Here is a 23,755-nt window from a genome sequence, read left to right as displayed (position 1 = left end):
ATTTCATATGAACTTTAAAGTAGTGTTTTCCAGTTCTGTGAAGAAAGTCCTTGGTAGCTTGATGGTGAGGGCATTGAATCTGTAAATTACCTTGGGCAGTATGGCCATTTTTCACGATATTGATTCTTCCTATCCATGAGCATGGAATGTTCTTCCATTTGTTTGTGTCCTCTTTTATTTTGTTGAGCAGTGGTTTGTAGTTCTCCTTGAAGAGGTCCTTCACGTCCCTTGTAAGTTGGATTCCTAGGCATTTTATTCTTTGTATCAATTGTGAATGGGGGTTCACTCATGATTTAGCACTCTATTTGTCTGTTACTGGTGTATAGGAATGCTTGTGATTTTTGCACACTGATTTTGTATACTGAGACTTTGCTGAAGTTGCTTATCAGCTTAAGCAGATTTTGGGCTGAGATGATGGGGTTTTGTAGATATACAATCATGTCATCTGCAAACAGGGGCAATTTGACTTCCTCTTTTCCTAATTGAATACACTTTATTTCTTTCTCTTGTCTGATTGCTCTGGCCAGAACTTCCAGCACTATTTTGAATAGAAGTGGTGAGAGAGGGCATCCTTGTCTTGTGCTAGTTTTCAAAGGGAATGCTTCCAGTTTTTGCCCATTCAGTATGATATTGGCTGTGGGTTTGTCATAAATAGCTCTTATTATTTCGAGATACATTCCATCAGTACCTAGTTTAGTGAGAGTTTTTTTTTTTTTTTTTAACCAGGCAGTGAAACAATTTTATTTCACAGTTGTCTTTAAAACCACAAAGACACCTATTTTCTTCATATAAAAACATTAGTATAGATACCCATACTTTCTAGAAAATGATTATACAGACCCTCTCAAAGAAAAATGTATTCCATTATATAGGTTTCAGTGAGGTTGTTTGGAAAAAACTCACATCTGGACTGATTCCTAAAACATAGCATTCCACCACTCTGCAACTTTTGTTCAAAGTATAGATTATTGTCATCAGTATGTGGTGCGTGTATTCTTACATATTTGATAATACATATATAGACTGGCTTATCACTTAATGTTCCATTGGTTCATCATTCTTTTCTGCAGGTTCATCAGCAGGTTGAGCAGGCTATACCTTTCTCTGTGGCCTTTCTTCAAGACCTTCGAGGAATAGAGACACATTATCATCATCATCATAGATTGTAAACTCCAAGTCTTTACCAATAATACCAATGGAAACATTCTTTGTAGTTAGGTCCTGTTCTGCAGGAAGTGTCGCTCTTAAGGCACACAGACCATGTTTAACTAGTTCATTTAAATTGCAGTCCATAAATTCAGACATATGTCTCTCCAAGTAAGTATGAGCTGATTGGGAACGGGCTCCAATGGACATGGCTCTGCAGTCAAAATAGTTAGCAGATGGACAGGTTTGGAAAATATGAGGGCCCATATCATCATAACCGGCAATAAGCAACCCAACACCATATGGTCTCCGGCCATATCGTTGTGTTTGTATCTGGGTCTTGTTTCCAATTAGAGATACAAGACGAGACACAGGCAGTGGTCTATCGAATACAAATCTGGAATCCAAACACTCCTGACGCATAAAATTACGTAACAGTCTAACATCAGCAGTAAGCCCCGCAATTGAGGTTTACAGCTTTTTTTTTTTTTTTTTTAGCATGAAGGGCTGTTGAATTTTGTCGAAGGCCTTTTCTGTATCTGTTGAGATAATCATGTGGTTTTTGTCTTTGGATCTGTTTATGTGAAGGTAGGTTCAGAATTTTAATTTGTTGCTTCTGAATCAAAGCTGTAAACCTCAATGAAATAAAAACAGAACGTGGTACTAAAATAGCTATGCGTGTAGTGATATATGTGTTCAGTTTCCCTTCAAATAATCTGAGAGTGGTGGTATGGATGAAATGGATTGGTCATGACTTGACAGTTGTTGAGGCTAAGTGATGGGTACTTCAAGAGTCATTATACTATTTACTTTTTTATAAATTTGAAATTTTCCATTAAAGTATTTCAGAGTAGTGGATTGTCAATAACTGTAGCTTTGGAAAGCTATATTTTTTAAAAGTGTGGTTAAAAAAACCACAAAATTTACCATCTTAACCATTTTAAGTGTACAACTCAGTAGTGTTAATGTGGTCATATTGTTGTGAAACAAATCTTCAAAACTTTTTCATCTGCAAATCTGGAGTTCTATAGCCATTAAACAATAACTTCCCTTTTTCCTCTCCCTACATCCCCTGGTAACCACCATTCTACTTTCTGTCTCTGAATCTGACTACTTAAGTTACCTCATAAGAGTGGAATCATATGATATTTGCATTTGGTGACTTGCTTATTTCACTTAATGTATTGCGCTCAAGGTTCATCCGTGTTGTAGCATGTGACAAGATTTCCTTTCTTTTTAAGGCTGAATAATATTCCATTGTATATATACACTGCATTTTGTTTATCTAGTCATTCATCAATGAACATTTGGATTACTTCCACCTCTTAGCTATAATGACTAGTGCTGTTTTAAACTTGGGTGTGCAAATATCTCTTCAAGACCCTGCATTCAATTCTTTGAGATATATACCCAGAAGTTGGATTACTGGATCATACAATAGTTCTATGTCTAACTTTCTCAGAAACCCCATACAGTTTTCTGTAGGAGTTGTACCACTTTGCAGTCCTACCAACAAACACTAGTGTTCCAATTTCTCCACATCATTTTCATCCTTGTTTTTTTTTAAATTTAGCCACTTTAATGGTGCAGTGATATTTCTTTTTGGTTTTGATTTGCATTTCTCTGATGATGTATTAGCTTTGAAGAAATATCTATTCAAGCCTTTTGCTTATTTATAAATTGTGTTTTTTGTTGTTGTTGAGTTGTAGGTGTTCTCTATATATTCTACATATTAACCTTTTGTCAGATATATGGTTTGCAAATATCTTCTCCCATTTTGTAGGTTATCTCTTCACTCTATTGATTATGTGCTTTGATGCAGGAAGTTTTTAAGTTTGATGTGGCCCTGTTAGTCTGTTTTTTCTTTTGTTTCTCTGCATTTGGTGTCATGTCCAAGAAATCACCACCAAGTTCAATGACCTGAAGCTTTTTCCCTGTGTTTTCTTCCAGGAGTTTTACAGTTTTTGTTTTTTATGTTAAGGTCTTTAATTCATTTTGAGTTAATTTTTATGTGTGGTGTAAGATAAAGGTCCAACTTCATTCTTTTACATGTGAAAATCCAGTTTTCTCAACATAATTTGTTGAAGAGATTGTCCTTTTCCCCACTGATTTATCTTGGCCTCCTTATAGAAGATCATTTGGCCGTGTAATAGAGGTGTATTTCTGGGCTTTCTATTCTGTTTGGAGGACTACATTTTTAACCAATAAAATGTTGCTCTTAATTAGCATTTCTTTTATGGTGTATCCAACTCTCCAAGTAAATCTTGCTGTCTGAAAGCAGAGATGTTAGAATAACACCACATTTATTAAAAGATCTTACAAAATACTGAATGATAGTGATGGGTGAAAATTGACACTGGGAGTTCTTGGGTTATCAAGTTTATAATTTGACATGGGGAAAGTCAGGGAGGAAAAACGAGCAGATCCCACAACAAGTTTTGCATTGAGTAAACAGTGTCTTTAGAAGCACATATGGTTTCTGGCATTCAGAAGTGGTGGTGCTATCTTTTCAGAATTATATTTTCATTCCAGTCAAAAGTGTCCACTCCATGCAAATACTTTTTTTTTTAATTGAAGAAGCAATCATGTTGAAAACATACATTTTTTTCTTTGATTCTTCACAGACAACTATTTTCTTCAGATTTCATTGTTGAAGAAGAATCTAGCAAATACCAAAAGATGACATGTTCAAGCCATCTGTACTTTTACCTAAATGTGTAGCAAACCTCCACACTGTATAATTACTTCTCATACTTCAGCATTGCTTTCCTTGTATCTTCCAACAAAATGTGTTAACAGTGAGGTATCTTTTTTGTTTTTGTACTATTTTCTATGTATCACTTGAGCCATTAAATGGCAACAGAAATAACATTTCCCCAATGATACAAATTTTGTTAATATTTTTCCCTAATAAGTAAAAATGTAAAATAGGCTTCACAATTTATAATTAAATTTAATGTAATTTTATGACTATTTGATTACATGTGAGATGACCAGAATAATAGAGACAATTATGATGCTTAGATTTTCATTGTCTTGCTAATCATGATAACTTCCTGTATTTTCTTTTAACTTTTAAGTTCATGGATACATATGCGGGTTTGTTACATAGTTACACTAGTGTCATGAGAGTTTGTAGTACAGATTTTTTCATCACCCAGGTATTACAACTAGTACCTATTAGTTCTTTTTCCTGATCCTCTGTCCCCTCCCACCCTCCATCCTCTTGTAGGCCACAGTATCTATTGTTCCCCTCTATGTGTCCATGTGTTCTCATCATTTTTCTCCTACTTATCAGTGTGAACATGTCATATTTGGTTTTCTGTTCTTGCTTTAGTTTGCTAAGGATAATGGTCTCCAGCTCCATCCATGTTCCCACAAAGGACATGATCTCCTTCTTTTTTATGGCTGTATAGTATTCTGTGGTGGATATCTACTGTATTTTCTTTACACAGTCTATCAATGACAGGCATTTAGGTTGACTCCATGTCTTTGCTATTTTAAATAGTGCTGCAAGGAACATATACTTGCAAGTGTCTTTAAGATAGAATGATTTATATTCCTTTGGGATATGGGGTTGCTGTGTTGAATGGTAGTTCTGTTTGAAGTATTCGAGGAATCACCACACTATTTTCAACAATGGTTGAACTAATTTATACTTCCACCAACAGTATGTAAGCATTCCCTTTTGTCTGCAATCTTGCCAGCACCTATTATTTTTTGGGTTTTTCCATTCTGACTAGTGTGTAATGTTATCTCATCGTGGTATTGATTTGCATTTCTCTAATGATCAGTGATGTTGAGCTTTTTTTCATGTTAGTTGGGTGCATGTATGTCTCCTTTTGAGAAGTGTCTGTTCAGGTCCTTTACCCACTTTTTAATTGAGTTAGTTTTTTTTCTTGTAAATTTATTTAAATACCTTACAGATGTTTGATATTAGATCTTTATCAGATGCATGGTTTGCAAACTTTTCTCCCATTTTGTAGGTTTTCTGTTTACTCTGTTGATAGTTTCTTTTGCTGTGGTGAAGTTCTTTAGTTTAATTAGATCCCATTTGTAAATTTTTGCTTTCGTTGCAGTTGCTTTTGGCATCCTCATCCTGAAATATCTGCCTATTCCTATGTCCAGAATGGTTTTGCCTAGGTTGTCTTGCAGGGTTTTTTGAGTTCTTTGTGTATTCTTGATATTAATATTTTGTGATAGTTTGTAAATATTTTCTCCCATTCTGCAGGTTATTTCTTCACTCGGTTGATTGTTTCTTTTGCTGTGTAGAAGGTTTTTGTTTGATATAATTCTATTTGTCTACTTTTTGGATTTGTTGTCTGTGCTTTTGAGGTCTCAGCCATAAAAATCTTTGCCCAGACCAATGTCTGTAAGCATTTCTCCTGTTTTCTTCCAGGAGTTTCACAGTTTCTGGTCTTAAATTTAAGCCTTTACTCCATTTTGAGTTGATTTTTGCTTATGGTGAAAGATAAGAGTCTGTTTTTATTCTTTCACGTGTGGATGTCATCATGAGGTTAGCTGGTTATTATGCAGACTTTTTTGTGTGGTTGCTTTATAGTATCACTGGTCTGTGTACTTAAGTGTGTTTTTGTAGTGGTTGGTAGTGGTCTTTCCTTTCCATATTCACTGCTTCCTTTAAGAGCTCTTGTAAGCCAGGTCTGCTAAGAATTCCCTGAGCATTTGCTTGTCTGAAAAGGATCTTATTTCTTTTTTGCTTAGTTTGGCCAGATATGAAATTCTGGATTGGAATTTCTTTTCTTTAAGAACATTGAATATTACCCCCCAATCTCTTCTGGCTTTTAGGGTTTCTGGTAAGAGGCCTGTTAGTCTTATGGGCTTCCCTTTGTATGTGACCTGACCTTCCTCTCTAGCTGCCTTTAACATTTTTCCTTTTATTTCAACCTTGGAGGATCTGATGATTATGTGTCTTGGGGATGGTCTTCTTGTGAAGTAACTTACTGGGGTTCTCTGCATTTCCTGAATTTGAATGTTGGCCTCTCTAGCTAGGTTGGGGAGATTCTCATGGATGATATCTTGAAATATGTGTTCCAGGTTGCTGCCAGTCTCCCCATCTGTTTCAGGGACACCAATGAGTAATGGATTTGTTCTCTTAATCTCATATTTCTCAGAGATTTTGTTCATTCCTTTTCATTCTTTTTCCTTTATTCTTGTCTGACTTACTTCAGAAAGCCCGTCTCCAAGCTCTGGGATTCTTTCCTAAGCTTGATCTATTCTGCTATTAATAGTTGCAATAGCATTATGAAATTATTGTAGTGTGTTTTCAGCTCTGTCAGGTCGGCTGCATTCTTTTCTGTACTGGCTATTTTGTCTTTCAGCTCCTGTATCATTTGGATCTTCCTTGGATTAGGTTTCAACATACTCCTGCATCTCAATGACCTTTGTTTCTATCCATATTCTCAATTCTATTTCTTTAATTTCAGCCATCTCAGTCCAGTTCAGAACCCTTGCAGGAGAAGTAGTGCTGTCATTTTGAGGAAAGAAGGTACTCTGGCTTTTTGAGTTGTTAGAGTTCTTGTGCTTATTCTTTCTTATCTTTGTGGGCTTATGTTCCTTCAATCTTTGATGTTGCTGATCTTTGGATTTTTTTTCTTTTATCCTATTTGTTGACATTGAGAGTTTGATTGTGGTATAAGTGGGTTCAGTCAACTGGCTTCATTTCTGGAAGATTTTAGGGGGCCAAACCTCAGCTCCCAACTACTGGACTTCATGCTGTAAATCTGGGGGACTAGTATCTAGCCCCAACTTTGTTCTCTGACTCCTCGAAGGTAGGAACCTACTGTGCTGGTGGGACCTACATATTCCTGGACCACTGGTCATTACACTTCAGTGGGTGGTACTAGCCAAAGTGTTTCGTAAGGCAGCAGCAGTGGGATTTGTCCTTGTTTGCATGTGTTAGCAGCAGCAGCAGCAGCAGCACGGTGGGGTACACACTCATCAACTGCAGGAGGGTGCTAGCAGGTGCTTGCCTCCCTGCAGGCATTCACAGCAGCAGCAGAGGCATTACTGCTTTGAGGGACACAGGGCTTCTGCTGCTGGCGACTGTGTCCACGGTAATGCTGGTGGTGGTGTTAGCATGGGGGTCTGGTGCTGGCGGGTGCAGGTCTGTGTCTGCCCTCTGTGCATGATCACTCAGGTGGGAGCGGCTTCTCAAGGTAGGAGAGGTTCATTGTTCTCCCTTCCTAGTTTTACTCTTGCAGCAGTGTTGGTGCAGGGATGGGGCTCTGGAGCTGGTGGGGCTGGCGGGGTTCAGTGGGGCGAGGGAGTAGACAGGCTGGTGCGTGGCTGTGAGCACTACTTTCCACCCTGAAATCTCATGAGAACTTATTTACTATCATGAGAACAGCACAGGAAAAGCCGTCCCCATGAGTCAGTTACCTCCCACCAGATCCCTCCCATGACCTGTGAGGATTATGGGAGCTACATGTCCAGATGAGATTTGGATGGAGACACAGCCACCCAAGATGAGATTTGGGTGGGGACACAGCCAAACCATATCACTACCTACCACAATACCTGGCATATGATAGATGCTCAATAGATGTTTGTTGAATAAATCCTTTTTTTTAAAATTAAATTGACCAATGGTAGTACTAGTCTTTCCATGCTTATATTTGTTAGGAAAAAAACTTTTGTTTGAGTAGTAAATGATAGATGGAGATTTGGAAGGAAGGAGAGAGAAAGAGAAAGAAAAAACAATAAACCATTAGAAAAAACAAATGTACACACACATTAAGTGACACAACTTTTATTTTTATTTATTTATTTATTTATTTATTTAATGGATGGTGATTTCAATGGATGGTGACTTCAGTGGGAACTTTTGCTGGCGACAAGATTTGCTCTTACTCTCGTTGAATTAGAAAAGTTTTTTAGTTTTTCAATAATATGATAAATTGGATATATAAATGTCATTGCTAATAGCTTAGTATTTTAGTCTTCCACAAATTGATGCCTGTGGTATCTCGACATTTCTTGGCCTGTTCTTGTAAATAAGGAGATAGTGATGTTTAAGGAATAGCACTGTGGCCAGAAAAGCAAAAAACAAACAAACAAACAAAAAAACCAAAAAGACCAGGCATGGTGTCTCACGCCTGTAATTCTAGCGCTTTGGGAGGCCGAGGTGGGCCGATCATTTGAGGTCAGGAATTCAAGACCAGCCTGGCCAACACAGTGAAACCCCATCTCTACTAAAAATACAAAAAATTAGCTGGGCGTGGTGGCAGGCGCCTGTAATCCCAGCTACTCGGGAGGCCAAGGCAAGAGAATTGCTTGAACCTGGGAGGCAGAGGTTGCAGTGAGCGGAGATCACGCCATTGCACTCCAGCCAGGATGACAGTGCAAGACTCCATCTCAAAAAAAAAAAAAAAAAAATTCCACATTTTCCAAGGTAAACAATATAAATGGGGCTCAGGAATACCCCATTAGATTAAAAAAAAAATCTCCTAGAGAGAGAACCCTTGAGCCTACAAACTAAAGACTTTCAATATAATTTTAAATAAAGTCTTTTATGTAGTATGAGTGCATTTTTTAGTTGATAATCAATTGGCACTATTATGTAGGCTTACTAGATTTGCAAATTTACAAGTTTTTACAAGTCAGTTGGGTCCCTTCCTCAGGAAATCAGTTTAAGTTTTTTTTTCCTATATTGACTCAAAGAGCCTAGTTGTCCTTAAATCCTGTGAATATATTTGCCTTATAATTTGACGGCATTGAATAAACACCCTGATAGGGTCTGTAGTGTTGTAAAAAGAGAAACTGTTAAATAAAGGATCACATTTGGAAAAATAGACTGTGCTGGATAAAACCAGTATTGCATATGAGTGCTGTGCTTTGCTTTAAAGCAGCTACAACTATTCAAGGAAATATATCCCTACCCCTTACTCTCAAAATGGATACTCTAGATGGAAAACAACTGAACTACGTCTTTGTGAAATTAAACTATGGCTATAAATTAATGTAAACACCCAATGTAATATTGATCTCTTAAGCAGAAAGTTATATATTTGTGCTAACATTCAAACTTACAGAGATTACAGAGCTAATTATTAATTATTAAAGTAATTAAACTGTTTCAAGCCAAATATGCTTGGGTAAGTACAACTTGCCTTCAACTAATCACCATGTTTAAATGTATTATATTAAGTAGATCTTTGTTGCGCATCATCAGTGTGCCTGAACTTATACAGATGATAATAATAATGATAGCTCACATTTGTTTTAGCACTTATTTGCTGGTCATTGTGCATTATACATAGATTAATTATCAAATAACTCTATATAAAATAGGTATATTTATTATTCCCAGTTTATAGATGTGGAAACTCAGTCATAAAGAGGTTTAATAAATTGTCCAAGGTTACACAGCTAGTGTCTAAACTGGAATATAATGTTGGAAAGCAAGTCAAACATGTTAAAAATGTATTGATAGACTCTAATATTGAATTGTTTTCTCTCTTTAACACCTTTCTAGTTGATTTGGAACATATGAGAACAATAAAACCTGAAAAACACTTACGGTTTTGCCAGGAAAATGGTTTTAGTAGCCACTTTGTCTCAGCCAAGACAGGAGACTCTGTAAGTAAAATAATGAATACTGTATATTATTAGTGAGGTTTTACTTTTATTTACTAACATTCCTAGGAAGTATACTTCCATTATTTAACCTGTGGAGCAAATTAATTCCTATTGAAAACATGAAATTCCTTAGATTAGGTATAACATGTTTATTCTGGTTATATTACTTTTATAATTTATTTAACATAATTGTATGGTTATTTTCCAAAAGGGAATTAAAATGAATATAAACCACCCATAATGTCAGTATCTAGAGGTAACCACTCATAACCTCGTATGATTCCATCTAGTCTCTTTTCCTGATGCTCACACTAGTACTGTTGCCTGTGGCTAGTAGATGGCATTCATTGAGTGCTTACTTTGTTATAGATATTGTACTACTCTGATTATCTCCATTTTATAGAGGAGTCTTAGAGAAATTATGTAATGGGGTCCAGATTACACAGCTAATAAGTGGAGGAGAGAGGATTTGTAAAGGCAAATAGTGACACTCTGGGACTCACAGTCTTGACCACAAGCCTGTATTTATTTTTAAAAATTAAGATTATAATATAGAAATAATTTTATATTTTACTTTTTACTTAATATTTTTATTGTTTCCATGTCATTTAATAATAGATTGAATAATTCATTTAATAAATGTTCAAAAATTTATTCAGTCTTATTCTTATTGTGGAACATACAGATTGTTAAGTTTTGAACATAATGTTCTAATGTAAAATTTTGTCCATAAGTTTTTGATGTTTTGGTTATTTTCTTCAGTTAGATTCCTTGAGAGAGGATTGAAACATTACCAAATCACCACCAGAAAGACTAAATTCATACTACCACCGGCATTGTATGATTGCCATAACTATATCCTTTTAACATTCAGGATTTATTTATGTATTTATTTTAAAATCTTTGTCAAATTGGTAGGCCCCCCCCCAAAAGAAAAAAGATACTTCGCTATTTAAATTTGAATTTCTTTGATTATAATTGAGGTTGAAAATTTAAAAGTTTTATTAGTTATTCACTTTCTGCTTTTTACTTGTTATAATTTTCTATTGCATTAGAAATTTTCTATGACCATTTTTATATTAGTGCTAGTAGTCATGTGTCACAATTTTTTCGAATAATCCTCACTGACCCCCATTTGACTATTTTTCCAGTTGACATTTTTCAACTAAAAGAAGTTTGAAATTTTTCTGTGGTTTAATATTTTTGATGTTTTTCTCTGTAATATCCTTTATAGTTTTATACCTAAAATAAATATTAAATAATATGACTGGGGTTTAATCTTTCTTTTGGTAAGACTCATTAAAAAATGTGGACTCCTGGGATCCTTTCCCCTCAGACAATGTGAACATGGGCACATATGCACCCATCTATGCCTTTGAAAAAAATGTAATGTCAGTAATTGTAGATAAATTCATCCATGGATTCACTGGGCTTCTGCCCTCACTTAATCTTCCCAGGGGTCTTTTTGCCATTTCAGAATTATTTTAACTTGTAGTATTTTAACTTGTTTTGAACCACTTAGTATTTTTTTGCCACTTAGTGTTTTTTGTGTGCCTATATTGAACCACTATTAAAAAACTTCATTTTTTTAAAAATGATACTTTGAAATGGTTTGTTCTTGTGAAATTACTTTAAGACTTGTAATCATCTCTAGCTCCAGGTAACTTCCTCTCGTTGTTTGAGGAGTTGAGCTCCTGGCTTACTATTCTTTCTCTGATATTACCTATATCATAATTCTTAGTGATTTCAGTATCCTTGTTTCTTCCTGACTCCACCTTAGTCACTCTCGCATACCACAGATCACGTCATTACAAATTGCTGTGGCTCTTCTATTACCTCAGTATCAGGCATCCAAATCACTAACCACCAACCATCTTCTGTTTCACATCCTTGAATGTCCTAATACAACCATTCTCAACCCTAGCAAGACCTACAAGACATTGATCCTAACACCTTTGCAAAATCTTAACCTCCTTTCATGTCTTCATTTTTCTCTCTTCTGAACTTAAATCTCATGGCCAGTCCAAATCATTGCCATGCACATACTCTCAGTTCCCTTTTTCCTCTTTCACTTTGTCAGACCCACTTGGCTAAACCTTAATTCTGGTTTAAACCAAGCCTCTGCTTTTTCATGGGTGTGCTCATGAACATGACCAGAGAAAAACACAGAGGTATGCTGGAGGTTTCACTTTAAGTTCACAATCCCTAATCTCAAGTGGGCCCTTAACGCTGCTCAGTAATTATGCCCTATATCCCTAGTCTACCACCTCTTCCCTCAGCTAGGTGACTTTTTTTTTTTTTGAGACAGAATATCACTCTGTCGTCTGGGCTGGAGTGCAGTGGTGCAATCTCAGCTAACTGCAGCCTCTGCCTCCTGGGTTCAACCAATTCTCTGCCTCAGCCTCCCAAGTAGCTGGGATTACAGGTGCCCACCACCACACCTGGCTAATTTTTTGTATTTTTAGTAGAGATGGGGTTTCACCATCCTGGCCAGGCTGATCTTATAACTCCTGACCTCGTGATCCACCTGCCTCAGGCTCCCAAAGTGTTGGGATTACAGGCGTGAGCCACTGTGTCCAGTCAATGACTATTTCATAGCTTCTCTTCTCTCTTCAAATGTTCAAACTATCCTCCTCTATTCTATCAGCTGACAACCTTGTTTCCTATTTTGTAAGAAATTTGAAATAAACAGAAGACAACTTCTACATACTGATGCTACCAGGTCTAACCTCATCCTACTTACCCCATCTGTTCTCATATCTTCTGTCTTCTCTGTGGTTACTATGGGATCTATTCTAGCTAGGGCCAACTTCTCCATTGTGTACTAGTCCCATTTATCTTTGCTGAATCAAGGATATTGCTTTAGTAGTTCTGTTTCATATGTTTTATTTTTTTTCCATCTACTGGATTATTCTTTCAGCATACAAAATATTATGACTTATCTTAAAAACAAGAAAGCTCTTGATGCCACATTTTTTCTCTAGCTGTTGCCTCATTTCCTTCCTTCACTTTCCAGTATATGTTTTGAAAGAGTTGTCTCTAGTTCTTCTTTTCCCAATTTTTCTTCCAGTTCCAGCAGACTTTTGCCCTCAGTATTTTACCCAAACTGCTGTTATCCAGGTCATCAATGGCCTCCTTTTTGCTGAATCCAATGATCAGTACTCAGCCCTCATCTTACTTGACTAAGTAGCAACATAAATAATTGCTGATCACTCTCTCCTCTTTGAAATACTCTCTGCACTTAGCGTCCAGGATACAATGCCTCCTGTTTTTTGTTTTTTTTTTTTCTACTTCACTAACTACTCTGTCAGTCCTCTTGACTGATTTTCTTACCTCTCCAGCCAACTAAGGTTCAGTTCTTTGATATCTCTTTTTCTACACGTATTCCCATAATGGCTTTATTTAGTCTTCTGGCTTTGCTCAGACTTTTCCCCTGAACTCTAGACTCTTATATCCAACTGCCTGTGCAGCATCTCCACTTAGATATCTAATAGACTGTCCAATTTAACATGTTTAGAACTGAGCTCTTGATATTCCCTCCTCAAATCTCTCACAGTCTTCCTCACTTTAATAAATAGTAGATCTACCAGTTGCTCAGGCCAAAAAAATTTTGGAGCCTTTCTTGACTCCTCTTTTTCTCTCATACCCCACATCTGTCACCAAATCCCATTGGCTGTACTTTGAAAATATATCCAGAACCTGGTGACTGTTTCTTACTGTGTCCACTCCTACCACTTTGGTTCAGCCTCCATAATCTTTTACATTAGTTTCTTTGCTGATTCTCTTTTTGTACACTTGGTTTCCTATAGTGAATGTTAATACAAACAACCAGACTAATGCTGTTAAAATAAAAGTCACATTGGGCCACCCTCCCACGCCTTCCATTTCATTTGGAGTAAACGTCAAAGTCTTTCCAGTAGCCTACCAGATTCTACATGCTTTGCAGTCCCTTCACCTCTTTGCTCATCTTCTTTTGGAACCACTCTTTCTCTCCACTCCACCACAGTACTTTTCCTATTGTTCCTTGAACATTGACTGTCAAAGAACTAAAATATATTGTGCTTCTTAGGGTACAAACGGCATAAGGCTATCAGAAATATGTGTCCATTTTTTGTTAGAAATAAAAATTAACAAAGTTTTGATAAATATTCTGTAAGCATGTGATGAGTAGGGATAAGAATATGGTAGGACATTCATGAAGAAAAGATAGTTATACTACACTAAATGTCAGTATTGGAACTCTAGTAATTATAGTGGACCTGACATAAGGTAACTATGTGTGGAAAGGCTATTTATAGAAAAATATTTGTCTGTTTTTGTTTAATCGTAATGGCATATATTTTTCCTTTGAACTGATAAAATATGGTAAATAGTACCAAATTACTTTACTCAAGATACATGGAGAATTTGTTGGAATGATGTGAAAGGCACAGAGAGTATTAAAGTGTTTGAAAGTAAGACCTTTTAAGATAGGCCACAGGCGGCTAAAAGGACCAAGATAAAATTGGCTGTGAAAAGTGGGGTGGTAAAGTATAGATTATTTTTATTCAGTAATTATGGGAGTTTTTATACTAGTAAGATTCTTTTGTTGTTTTTTAAAGTGGTAGCTGTAATCATCATGTTAAATCTTTAATGTGTGTGTTTAGAGAAAATTCATTGAATTGCATGGAGTTTTAAATTATGGCTTAATAATTTAAAAATTATTATATTTAAAATGTTGCTACATTTGACAAAGGTATTTTTGGAATCACCTGCTATATCATATTTTTGCAATTATTGCTGTTTATCATTTTTAAGAAAATTCTGTTTATTTGAAGATAACTTAAGCATGACTCTTTTATATCATTTAAACCCATTTTTGTTATGTAGGTCTTCCTGTGCTTTCAGAAAGTTGCTGCTGAAATCCTTGGGATCAAATTAAACAAAGCGGAAATAGAACAGTCACAGGTGATTACCTTGAACTTTATATTGAAAAAATTAATGAATTTCTTACAAGGCATTAATTTTCACCCATAAGTTCTTACACATTTATGCCTTCTGTGTACCTGTCTCTAAAAGCTTTGGGAATAGATTGTATGTATGAATCAGTGTTTATTGCAGAAGATGGAGAATGTTAACTTTTTGCCAAATTATGATACCCTTGAAACCTCATTTTGTCTTTTTTGTTGGGAAAAAGATACTGGTATAAAAAAAATTTATTAGTGGTTAACTAATGAATTTAGGTGCTGACCACATTGTTTGGTACTTCTTTATTTAAATCCTTTTGGAGCGTCTATTCAATTTTAAAACATCCTTGACTGTAATGATATTAGTTTTTGATGTTATTTTGTTGTCAGTTTAGTAGTGTTATTAATTAGTAAGGATTTCTAAGTTTTTTCACTATTCCTAGATAGTTCTGTTAGACTAAGAAAAAAACATGCATATCAGTAGCCAAGAACTTTAAAGTACCACTCTAATTTCCCACTAATTCATATGTCTGATAGAATGAAAAATCAGAGTAAGAGCCTAAAAAGTTACGCTTCAGAAGTGGTTTGGTTAGAAGTAACAAACTAATTACATTTTTCCTCAATTTCTTCCACCCCATTCGCACCCTGTGCAACTAAAAAAGTCTAATTATCTTTTCCCATCCTTAAATTTTTCTTTAATTCTTTTAGAGTTAGTTCTGTATCTTTTTCTCATGATCCCTCTCTCTCTCTCTCTCTCTCTGTGTGTGTGTGTGTCTGTGTGTGTGTGTGTGTGTTTTAAAATGATTGAAGCAAATATTTGAAATTGTTATACTGATGTGGCTGTTTCTAGGACTTGATTAAAATATTTGAAATGCTAAACATTTGCTAATTTTAATTCCCATCATTCAAAGACATTTGTTTTATTTAGCACTTGGTATGGCCAGAAACAGTGCTAAGATACTTTGTGATGTTTAAGTAGCTCCCAGACACATAAAAAGTGGTTACTTGGTTTGGATCTAGGAGAATATAAGAAAGAGAAGTCATCATGATTTGCTTGATCACACAGACCTTGGATCCCAGAGGTCAAGTAATTCCTTTGCTTTTTAGCTTCTCTGTCTAAATAATGTTTGTCTCTGCTTAATTAGACAGTCTGTGATTATCATAAGTGATTTATTCATCATATGTTGTATACTCAGTATAGTGGTGGGTGTAAAAAAGAATTAAAAGACTTTAAAATGTCCCTGCTTTCAGTAAAGAAAATTAATAGGTTATGTGTCAGGGGGACTGTATTATCTCAGTTAATCCTCATAACTCCCTGGATCAGGTAAAATTTTATCATTTTATGATCAGGAAGCTAAGACTATGGAGAGATTCAGTGACTTGATCACTAACCCTTAGTTGGGCAGTGGTGGAGCCAGAATTTGCACCCAGGTCTCTCTGACACCAGTGCCCTTGGTGTTTCCACTCTACCATACTGGGGGAAGGTGTACTGGGCAGTTTGGAGTGGGAAGGGAGAAAATGGCTGAAAGAGGAACTAGTATCAACAATATACCTGGGTAGAAAAGCTTAGGTTGTACTTTAGAAACAGAAGAGCGGTTTGGTTAAAATAAATGACCATTTGTGTCAGAGTATAAAGAGTTTGAGAACAGATTTTGGAGATTTATGAATGCCAAGTTGATTAATTTTATTTGACCTATAATCATTTTGAGGTAGGGCAGTAAATGAAAGCAGTTTTTAGATAGAATTAATCTAATGGGATATTTTTGTATGTCATTGGATAGGAGGGAGATTGAAGTAAGGAGACTGAGTTACTGCCACCATGTGAAAATGGCCAAAGTCAAGGTAGAAGGGAAAGAGGGAACTGATAGGACTTGTGAAATTATTGGATAAGAGAGAATAGAAGTCCAAGAGAATAACCCTGAGGTTTCTTGCTTGGAAGAATGAAGACAAGGGAAACCGATGATTGTGGTCTTTCTGAAAGAGGGAATGGTGGGCTGGTGCTTCACGGGTGAGAGGGCCGCACTGAGGAAGAATTCCTTGTACTGCCTGAGCTGTGCAGCAGTGATCAGATACAAGGAGACCTCTGGAGAGATGAAACAACTGGAGGCAAAATTTGGGGAAAGCTTTATTAACATTAGCTCCCTCGTGTTGCAAGATCAACAGAGTTACTATTTTGACTTTGGATATGGGCTTAATATCCTGGTATATTTTAAATAAAGAGATATTAGATGTGTTAATTACGTAATTCTCTACCCTCCCTGCACATCCACCTTGTTTATTATGCTTTGAGATTTAATTCTATCTTCAGTTTGTTGGTGGCATTTACTCTTAATGCATTCATTTGAAGGGGAATTCAAGTTACTGCAGCACTCTTCTATATGTTTGTCAAAATTCTTTGTATATAGCAAGAAGCCTCATTAGTCTTTCTTGATCCTGATGAATTTGGTGTTTTTGCCAATTAAATTGTTGATTTTACAATTCATATTTCTCAGTGGAAACATTTTTGCAAGTTCATCTAAAAGACTAGGAAGTGCAGATTATATATATATATATATACACACACACACATATATACACACATGCACACACATACATACATACATGTACACACACATACACACTGCATGTGGTTTTTGCGACATTTGAAAGATTACTGGGGGGATTCAAGGGAATGTTTGAAAGTACTTTATATTATTCTATAGAGAAGGAGTTAAATGGCAGACTCACCAGTCACATTGATTTTTTTTTTTTTTTTGAGACGGAGTCTTGCTCTGTCGCCCAGGCTGGAGTGCAGTGGCCGGATCTCAGCTCACTGCAAGCTCCACCTCCCGGGTTTACGCCATTCTCCTGCCTCAACCTCCCAAGTAGCTGGGACTACAAGCGCCCGCCACCTCGCCCGGCTAGTTTTTTGTATTTTTTAGTAGAGACGGGGTTTCACCGTGTTAGCCAGGGTGGTCTCGATCTCCTGACCTTGTGATCTGCCCGTCTCGGCCTCCCAAAGTGCTGGGATTACAGGTTTGAGCCACCGCGCCCGGCCAGTCACATTGATATTGATGCTCTACTATAATAATTTACTTTGCGACATCAGTATTTACAATGAGATTTTAGTCCTAGTTCCATTCACTGATTATTTAAAGAGATTCTGCTAGTTTATTTCTAACCTAGATTGCTCTTATTTGAGAGTTATATAAAATGAGTTATCAACACACTTTGTAAGCTTTGCAAGGAAGAGGAAGAGAGAGAAAAGAAAATGGATGCAATTTATTAACACAATAAACATATTTTGAGGGTCTGTGTAATGCCAGGGACCACAGTAGAATCTGGGGATACAGAAATGAATAAGAGAAAGTCCCTATCCTCAAGGAGCTCCCAGAATAAGTGCGGCAGCCAAACATTTAAACAATGAACACTATAGATCCCTTTTTCACAATTCCCAATTTGGTTAATAGTTTCATTTGCATCATTTATGTAGTCTTCCCCTTTCTCCCCGACGAACCATTATCCTCTAAGATATTGTAAGAATTGATACTGTTGTTAACAAGTGTTATAGTTTCCCAAGTTGTTCAGATTTTTTATTTGCAAACTGCGTAGACCTTTAGGAGAAAAAATAAATTTACAATTGCTGTTGTTTAGGAAATCCAGCCATCAGCTCTTTAAGAATGCATTAGATAATTGATAAAGAAAAAGCATAGTCCTTTTAGTCCTGTCTTATGTCCTTCAGACTGAATTGCAAGGAAGTTTTGCCATATCTACTTGGTGTTAAGAGTTCTTAATACATTTTTAAGCCTCAACATTTTTACTTGCCAATTAATAAACTATGAATTTCTGCTTGATTTGAACTAGGTATGTATTAGTTTTTAAAATACCAAAAATTTTCTATCATGTCTGAGATATTCATTAAACTTGCTAAAAATATATATTCCTTATTGTCCCCTCAAACTATTTTCAGACTGTATCTGAAAGTATCTCACGTAGGGCTTGGCATGTAATAGACATGCTCAAGATTTTAATTATCTTAATTGGCATATTATTGTACAGTACCCCTTTAACCATTGGTCCTTTCTGCTTTTTAGCTTTACCTGAATATTGATCTTCCTCAGATTCTTCTTACCCATGTGTTAATTTTTTATGATTATTTTCTCCAGTATGTTTATGAAGATTATCCTGGGATTTCTTTCTTATCCTAAAGACCACTTGTTTTCTTGAGGAGCACATTTTCTCACTTTGTACATACTACTCTAACCCTCAGATATTGAACGTTGCTTAATGGATTTTCATATCACATACTATTTTTTCTCTTTCCTGTTCACCTTTTATATTAATTTTTTAAGTAAAATTTCAAAACCAGATGGGACTTTAGAGATCATGTAGGTATGCTTTTTAACATGTTGTATCCTATATCCATGCTTTAAACTGTATTCTGTAATCTTGTTACACTTTGAATGTATACCAGTCAGAATATTCTGTAATAGTTTAAAATCTGTTTTATATGCTAGACTTTTATTATCTCAAGAAACAGAGATTGTGCATTATTTACCTAAATGTCTGCAATATCTGGGATAGTGGTTGGCTTTGAATGAATGATAGTGACAAATGTTTTAGCCTTCAGGGTGTATTTACTCCATATCCTGGGCATGACAAACTATGGCCTTTGCAGTGGTAAATACGTTCCTATTATCTGGAGTAAAGTGCAATTGCACAGTTGACCAAATTTATCTTTAGTATCTCTCTGAGAGTCCATCTATACTCCTTACACCTTGTGCCCCAACCCATAGGTTGCTTTCTTGCTTATGCCCTCCATTGCTACTGCTTCCATTTCCAGTATCCACTTGGCAAATGCTCTTTGAAAATATCAAGGTTAAGCTTGTGTTCACTCATATAACTCTTTTCCTCTTAGGGCCACTTCATTATTTTCATTTCATCAACTAATAGCAGAGAATAATTGAATGTACTTTGTGGCTCTAAAAATAAAGGTTGGTATTTTGTAGGTAACATTTTCTCTAAAAACATCAATAAATGGCTTTTAAATAAGCTGACTACAGTGAAACCACCTACCGTGAAGTTTATGACATGGAAATTATGTTTTTCTAATCATAGAAAGTGAAATTTGGAATCTGCAAAGCCTTGGTTATGGGTTACAGTTCGGAAACACTTTACAAATCTTTATGTCAAAGAGTCAAAGCCCCTGAGAGTGATGCTGTCTTGTTAATTCTTCATTAATTTGATGAAAATTAATAATGAAATCCAAGTCATTTACGTTAGTCAGTTCTTGGACCAAAATGTCTCGAGCACAGGACAGTAACCTGGTTGTGTTTCTAGGATAAGACTTAAACCAACATTTTGTTGGATTAACGAGTTGCTTACTGATTATGAAAATCCCATCTCTTCATTGTAACCCATAGTTTGGCATGAAACAATTAGGTTTGGGGAGGTTAGATAATGGTATACAATATTTCACTGATGTACCCCCCACTCATACCTCATTTGGCAGTTGGTAATGCTTGTGTTGATAGCATCGGGTGGAGTGCCTAGTAAATCATGAGTCTTGTCCAAAAGTTAATGCTGCTTATTGCTAGAGAACTTAAGCAGAAGCCACCCAAGGCTAATATGTTCGTATGCCTCAGCATCCTATTCATTTACTCTCAATTGTTTGTAGAATCTTTATTTATAAATGTAATCACAGATAGCAGCTCATATTAAGATGCCTTTCTGTCTATCTTAGTAAATTAATAGATGCTATTATGAAGGATGAGTGTCCTGAAATAAGATATTTGTAATCACATGGATAGCGAGGATAGTTTTAAATCTAAAATATTTGGGTAGCATGTTATCTCTGTCATACATATTTGTCACATGTGGTCTTTTTATCCTAAGGGTAATAGCAGTTACGAATATAACAAGGTAAAAACAAATCGTTTCTTATTTAGTAAAACTCTTAGATATTTGAAAGCAGCAGTTGTTGTACTTAAATATTGTACCTTGTGAATTTTTTTTACGTGACCTACAACTGCATTTTGAATTTGTTTGTTTCTGCATGGAATTTGGAAGTATGGAGGCTAGGACTGGGAGGGATGGGGGAGTGAGCATCACAAGGAGGTCTTGGGCAAGTAACAAAGTGTATTACATATACAAATTGTAAATGGCAGATGGCTTCCTCTGATGTCTTCATTCCTCTCCTCACATTCAAAGATAATTAATTTTACTCCTTCCTCTGTGTTCCCACAGCATATTATAAGTCCACTAGTTAAGTGTTTAACTTGTATGGCAATTAGTTGTATATGTGTTTCTCTTTCCATTGGGTCCTCAGCAACTTGTGAATAGATTCTGTGTAAGTTGCCCATACATTCGCAGTATAGAGTGACTGGCACATAGTATATCTTCAGTAAATCTTGTTAATGGAAATTGAATTAATCCTTTTATTGCACTTTAACATAGAAAAACCTCATAATTCTTCATAGTCGTCTGAAATTCTGGGCATTATAGATGTTATATATGATTGTGTTATCAAAAATGGAGCTTACAATTTGGGAAGTTCAGTGGTCATATCTATTTCAGTAATCAAATAGAATTACAAAGAATAATGTTTCTTGGGCCTTTGTTCCTTTCCTTTTCTTTCCTTTTGTATGTGTACGTTCTGCTGTTTGTGTGTGTGTGTGTGTGTGTGTGACATGTTTACATTTATATGTTAATTTTATGTTTCTGCTTTGGTGTTTCTTTCTATATTCAGTCATTGAACATACTTTCCATTTTGTCTTTTTTTTTTTTTTTTTTAATTCTTTATTCTTTGTCTCATTTATGTTGTGTGGAATTGACAGCATATTGTCAGGGCAGAAATAGTGAAGTACCCGGAAGAAGACAATCAACATACCAGCTCTGCTCAGAGTAGAAGCTGTTCAGTACAGTAGTGCAGGTATTAAGGGATAAATTATTACAGTTTGGGGAGGTGGGAAGGGAAAAACAGTGAATGCTATCTTGTTCTTTATTCCTTATGAATAGGGAAGTTCAGATGATTATTGTACATTATTGGAAATTAATATCACGTCCAAGTCTTGATTTAGAACTAAAAAATTGGTCCTCTGCCAGGAGACATGAATTAAGAAATTGGGAACAAATTAAAATAACATTTCAGTTACTTTTAAACATATTTGTCTTTATGGTTGTGTTTATTACATGTGCAGTGAAGTGGAGAATTGAGGCAGTTATTTCATTATTCATTCCTTACCATTTTTCCTGAAATAGCTTGGTAATTGAAAGAGTATTTTTAAAATTTGCCTTGAATTGCCCTTCTTTGTCTGCTTGTGTGTGCAGACTTTGTAGAGTTGAAAACAGTCAAGGATTTGTTTTAAAGTATTAGAGATGAATATTAAGCATATTGCTAAATGTATCATTTTAGATATTCCTTGAAGTGTGTGTTAGAGGGAAGGAGGGAAGAGTTAAAAGTATCTTGGTTTAAATTATTTTACAAACGAATATGAAGTAATTTTCTAAATTTTTAATTATACTGTATTTTGTTAGAGTTGTATTTATAACCAATAGTGAGCCATTTGGAAATAAGTTAGGGATTTTGGAGGAAAGTTTTAGAAATTGGAAAAGATTTAAAAATGGGTTGCTCAGAATATTTCTGCTTCATATCTGAATCCTCTTTAACATTTAAATGTCTTCTTACAAACTCACAAACTGCTATAAACATTCAATGAAAAGGTATCGCTAAATATAATGGCTTATGGAAATATTAATCAATAATGTTATTTTTTACTTTGAAATGATGAGTTCTTTTCTATGATTTAAAATATATGTGAATGATTCATTTAAATTATTTTGCTCTAAATTATTATCAGGGTTTAATTTTTCCTTATTGATTTGTCAACTTTTCATTAGACTTATGATAGCCTCAAGTTAAATGTCATAAAACCAGGGACAACTCCATAGCTGAGTTGCCGTTCTCCTCTTGAAAACAAAAAACACTTTAATTGGTTTGTCTGGCTTATTCTTTTAATATCAACTCCTGCTTCATTTGTGGTGTCCATCATCAGAAGCTCAGCAGAGTTCAGAAAATAAAAATATACTTTAAGGAGCTCTTTCTAAATGTTCTGATGTCCTGATAATAACTCTGTTTTCTTTTATGACAGAGGGTGGTGAAGGCAGATATTGTAAACTACAACCAGGAACCTATGTCAAGAACTGTTAACCCTCCTAGAAGCTCTATGTGTGCAGTTCAGTGAGCGCATTTTTCTTTTGTGTTGATAGTTCTGGCTGCCCTTCACCTCTGGGTGGGCCTGAGGACTTCTAGGAACTTGTTTTATCAGTGACCATCTCGGTAGTTCAGTTAACACTTTCCTCCCAACTTGCTTCATCATTGCTGTTGCCTCACAGTGGCAGGCAGCTCCTTGGATTTGCAAGAATTCAACTTTGGGACCACACACTTTGAATTCAAAATGGAAAACCCATTCCCTGGAATTAGACTGCTTCGTTGCAAAAGAATGATGTTGCTTCTTTGTATGTCCTTGCTTCTTTTTTCAGTGATGTAAATTTTTTAAACTTAATATGAAAAGTATCCAAGTCTTGATCATCAGCCAGGATTTTGCCACAGCAATTTCATTCTCTTATCGGAACCTGTATGTGTCAAAGTATACTTCAGAGTGCAAACATTAAGCAAGTAATATATTTTACCTACAGATACTTATGAAGACATTCTTTAGCTATCTATTGTGACTAAAAGTATATAAAGCTGTATCTAACTGAAAATGCTTGAAATAAGGCTGTAATAGAAATATTTTTTCAGTTTTTAAAAAAGGGCCTAAATTGTTTATATTGTAGTTTGTAACTCGCAAAGTAGTGAGTATTTGATATTGTATTTTTATTACTGTATCGTTGTCATTATGTATTGTGTAATACTCAGGTTTGAAGGCTTTCTGAATTTTGATACATGTTCAGCTGATGCTACACATGGAATTTCTCTTGCAAACTGCATAAGAGTACTCCCGCAAATGAGTTATGACATTGTGGATCAGACTGTACCTGATGTTCAGATGTTTTTCTTTCACAAATAAATTTATTTAAATTAC

General features: G+C 35.6%; 1 protein-coding gene and 1 pseudogene across 4 annotated transcripts in view; one reads left to right on the top strand and one right to left on the bottom strand.

The window, feature by feature from the left end:
- The window catches only part of RAB28 (RAB28, member RAS oncogene family), a 137,818-nt gene extending 114,063 nt beyond the window's left edge, over positions 1-23,755 (top strand). The window contains exons 5-8 of one of the 3 annotated variants that reach the window (XM_033213764.1): positions 9,641-9,744; positions 14,614-14,691; positions 21,506-21,600; positions 22,820-23,755. In XM_033213764.1, coding sequence (XP_033069655.1) covers positions 9,641-9,744; positions 14,614-14,691; positions 21,506-21,595 — 272 coding nt within the window. In that variant the 3' untranslated portion in view covers positions 21,596-21,600; positions 22,820-23,755. Of the gene's footprint in view, positions 1-9,640; positions 9,745-14,613; positions 14,692-19,587; positions 19,664-21,505; positions 21,601-22,819 lie in introns of all 3 variants that reach the window. The other 2 variants (XM_033213766.1, XM_033213763.1) reach the window with 2 other exon arrangements.
- Positions 722-1,611, bottom strand: LOC117085151 (annotated as a pseudogene). The gene has a single exon (XR_004437818.1). The product of XR_004437818.1 is annotated as a proteasome subunit alpha type-1-like (transcript).

This window comes from Trachypithecus francoisi, unplaced genomic scaffold, assembly GCF_009764315.1.
Source record: "Trachypithecus francoisi isolate TF-2019V2 unplaced genomic scaffold, Tfra_2.0 Lachesis_group1, whole genome shotgun sequence".
Classification (NCBI taxonomy): Eukaryota; Metazoa; Chordata; class Mammalia; order Primates; family Cercopithecidae; genus Trachypithecus; species Trachypithecus francoisi.
The sequence above is the reverse complement of the archived record's forward strand: the minus strand, read 5'-3'. Positions and strand labels throughout refer to the sequence as shown.